We start from the raw sequence: 2,583 nt of genomic DNA, 5'->3' as shown, positions 1-2,583 counted from the left end.
AAATTATAAGATTAAATTTTACATTACATAAATTTTCAAACCAATTCAAAATTTTAAATTACGTTTTCTCATTTGTACCACTTAATGAGTTCAAAATTAAATTATTTGACTAGTCATCTTAATGTTGAGCCTACACAACTAATAAAAATTATATATACTTTTTAATCATCTAAAAAATATTTAGAGTAAAAGATACTAGCTTTCCAAAGGTTTGACAAAAATATAATCACCTCTCTTGAGATTCCAAAATTTCAAAAACCTCTCATGAGATTTTAAAAATTTCAAAGACCCCCTCTTGAAATTTGCCGAAAAGACACAATCTCCCATTGTATTTTATAAAAAGACACGTTTTTTGAAGGGATGTTTGTATCTTTTTAAGAAACTTCAAGGAAGGTTTGTGTCATTTTTTGAAGTCTCAAAAAAGATTTCTATCTTTTTACCAAACCTCAGAAATGGTGAGTGTCTTTTGCCCAATGATCTAATATAAAAAGAGCTAATTTAAGACACTTTAAAATTAACTTGATATTGTGAAATGAAATTGTAAGAAAAAACACTTTAAAATTAACTTGATATTGTGAAATGAAATTGTAAGAAAAAAAATTAATTTTGAATGTTTATTAAAAAAATTAAAATAAATAAAATCAAAATATCACTGAAGTATGATAATTTTTTTTTTTTTTATTACATAGGAACACTAGCCACCAACGGGCCTTTCGGACCCTCTGGTGTGACACCATACCTACGGATCAACGTCCTCCGCCTCAGGTATCGCTGATCAGGGTAAAGTTTGGATGCAGATACGGTTTCCATGCATTAGTTGGACGTTTGATAAACTTGACTTCCGAGAGACATCTCCATTACCATCCACGGTCTCCGCTTGTTCATAGAAAAGTCTTACCATCTACGGTTTCTGCTGGTTCATAGAGCAAACTTTTACCATCAACGGTTTCCATTGGCTCACAGAGTAAACTCTTACCATCCACAGGTACCGCTGACTTCATGAGCGTATTCAACTAGAATTGAACTCCCAATACTTATTCTTTTGCCAAAATATTAATATTAATCATTTAAAAACTTCGTTTACAAAAAATTACTTCGAGACACATAGGTCTTATTTTTTGCTTTTTAAAAATGGAGAGGGACGCCGCATGAAAAAGAAAAATCGCAACTACATTGAAAAAATCAGGTTATTTAAATTTTTTTCGCAAGGATATTTATGGTAACAGCAAAGTTTCGAGAAGAAAAGGACAGATATATATATTTTTTTCAATTTCCAAATGTAGACGCTGCTCTCTCCTACGCAGATCTACTAAAGCGCCGGCCTCTGACATCAGGGCTTGCGCCCGCTGTCACCCCCACACGCCAACCATCTCGACGGTGTCCCAATATTTATCAATAATTTAGTTTTGGCCCGCTCCACACGTCTCCCAAGAAAAGAAACCATTAAAATATAAAACGTTGCGTGGGCCCATCCTCGTTAGCTTTTAACCCTTACCCAACTTCGACGCCTTTCCGTCCTAATCCCTTCTCTCGGGGTTCAGACTAATCACATTTGATATTTCTCCTCTCAAATCTGTCGGCCATTGAAACCCCCATTACCCATCTTTGATCAACATGGCATCGCAGGAGCACCGCGGCCGACGGTCCAATCCTAGTCCCTCTACGGGCGTCGCACGGCGGTTACCACCGCCTTCCTCCGCCGAAAAGCGCAGCCCTAGGCTCCTCTCCTTCGTTCTAAAAGCCGTCGTTATGGCCTTCGTTACCACCCTCTTCTTCCTCTTCGTCGGCGTCGCGGCGATCCTCCTTCTCCACCTCTGCCTAGCCGGCGGCGCCTTCCGCCGTCGCCGCCCACGCCACCGTTCACCCAACTTCGGCGAATCCGATCCTGGGTACTCTCCCGAAGAACTTTCCAAGCTTCACCGGGCCAGGTACGTGGCGTGCGCTGCGCCTGAAAGGGCGGACGATTGCGTCGTTTGCTTGTCGGCCCTCCGGGACGGCGAGTGGTGCCGGGTTCTTCCGGGGTGTAATCATATATTTCATGCGGATTGCGTGGATAAGTGGTTGATTAAGGTACCCTTTTGCCCAATTTGCCGGGGGCGAGTCCGGTTGAATTCAGAGACGGCTGGATCGGCGATAGGAGGGGAGGAGACGAAGCAGCACCTGTGGTTGAGAGGATGCTGCGGGTAGTGAATTAGTTAGGGATAACAGATGGTTTAGATCGGACATGTGTAAGTTCTGAAACTTAGGGCTTCTGTGATTTGGTTTTCTTTTTTATTAAGGGTTGAGCAGCTTTGAGTTTCTGTTTAATGTAATTACGGATTTTGTGATGGAAGAGTTTCGGGTATATAGTGGCGGCATGTTTCTTTGGAAATTTGCATTCCCTTTCGTCTTATTGTTGGTTTGTGGTTACATTTTTTTGAATGAATATTGTAGCAGGGTTTTATCTAATAACAGAGAAAAGAAACTCGCTCGGAGGAGTTTAGGGTTGGATTCAAGCTATGCCAAATGCTGTTGTCCTCACTTGTATGTGTGCCTTTAGTTGGGGGGTAAAGATGCTACGTGTCACGGACCCCAAAATGGGAC

General features: G+C 41.0%; 1 protein-coding gene across 1 annotated transcript; it reads left to right on the top strand.

Annotated features, from left to right (window-relative positions):
• The first annotated feature begins 1,304 nt into the window (after nucleotides 1-1,304).
• LOC131157174 (RING-H2 finger protein ATL56) lies at nucleotides 1,305-2,371 on the top strand. The gene has a single exon (XM_058111133.1). It carries the CDS (start codon nucleotides 1,615-1,617, stop codon nucleotides 2,185-2,187), a length of 573 nt encoding a protein of 190 aa, XP_057967116.1. The 5' UTR covers nucleotides 1,305-1,614; the 3' UTR covers nucleotides 2,188-2,371.
• Nucleotides 2,372-2,583: the final 212 nt, after the last annotated feature.

The sequence above is a fragment of the Malania oleifera genome, chromosome 6 (genome assembly GCF_029873635.1).
Source record: "Malania oleifera isolate guangnan ecotype guangnan chromosome 6, ASM2987363v1, whole genome shotgun sequence".
Taxonomy (NCBI): domain Eukaryota; kingdom Viridiplantae; phylum Streptophyta; class Magnoliopsida; order Santalales; family Ximeniaceae; genus Malania; species Malania oleifera.
The sequence above is the reverse complement of the archived record's forward strand: the minus strand, read 5'-3'. Positions and strand labels throughout refer to the sequence as shown.

Coding starts and splice junctions, on each gene's coding strand:
- LOC131157174 (XM_058111133.1), top strand. CDS start 1,615: ATGGCATCGCAGGAGCACCGCGGCCGACGGTCCAATCCTAGTCCCTCT.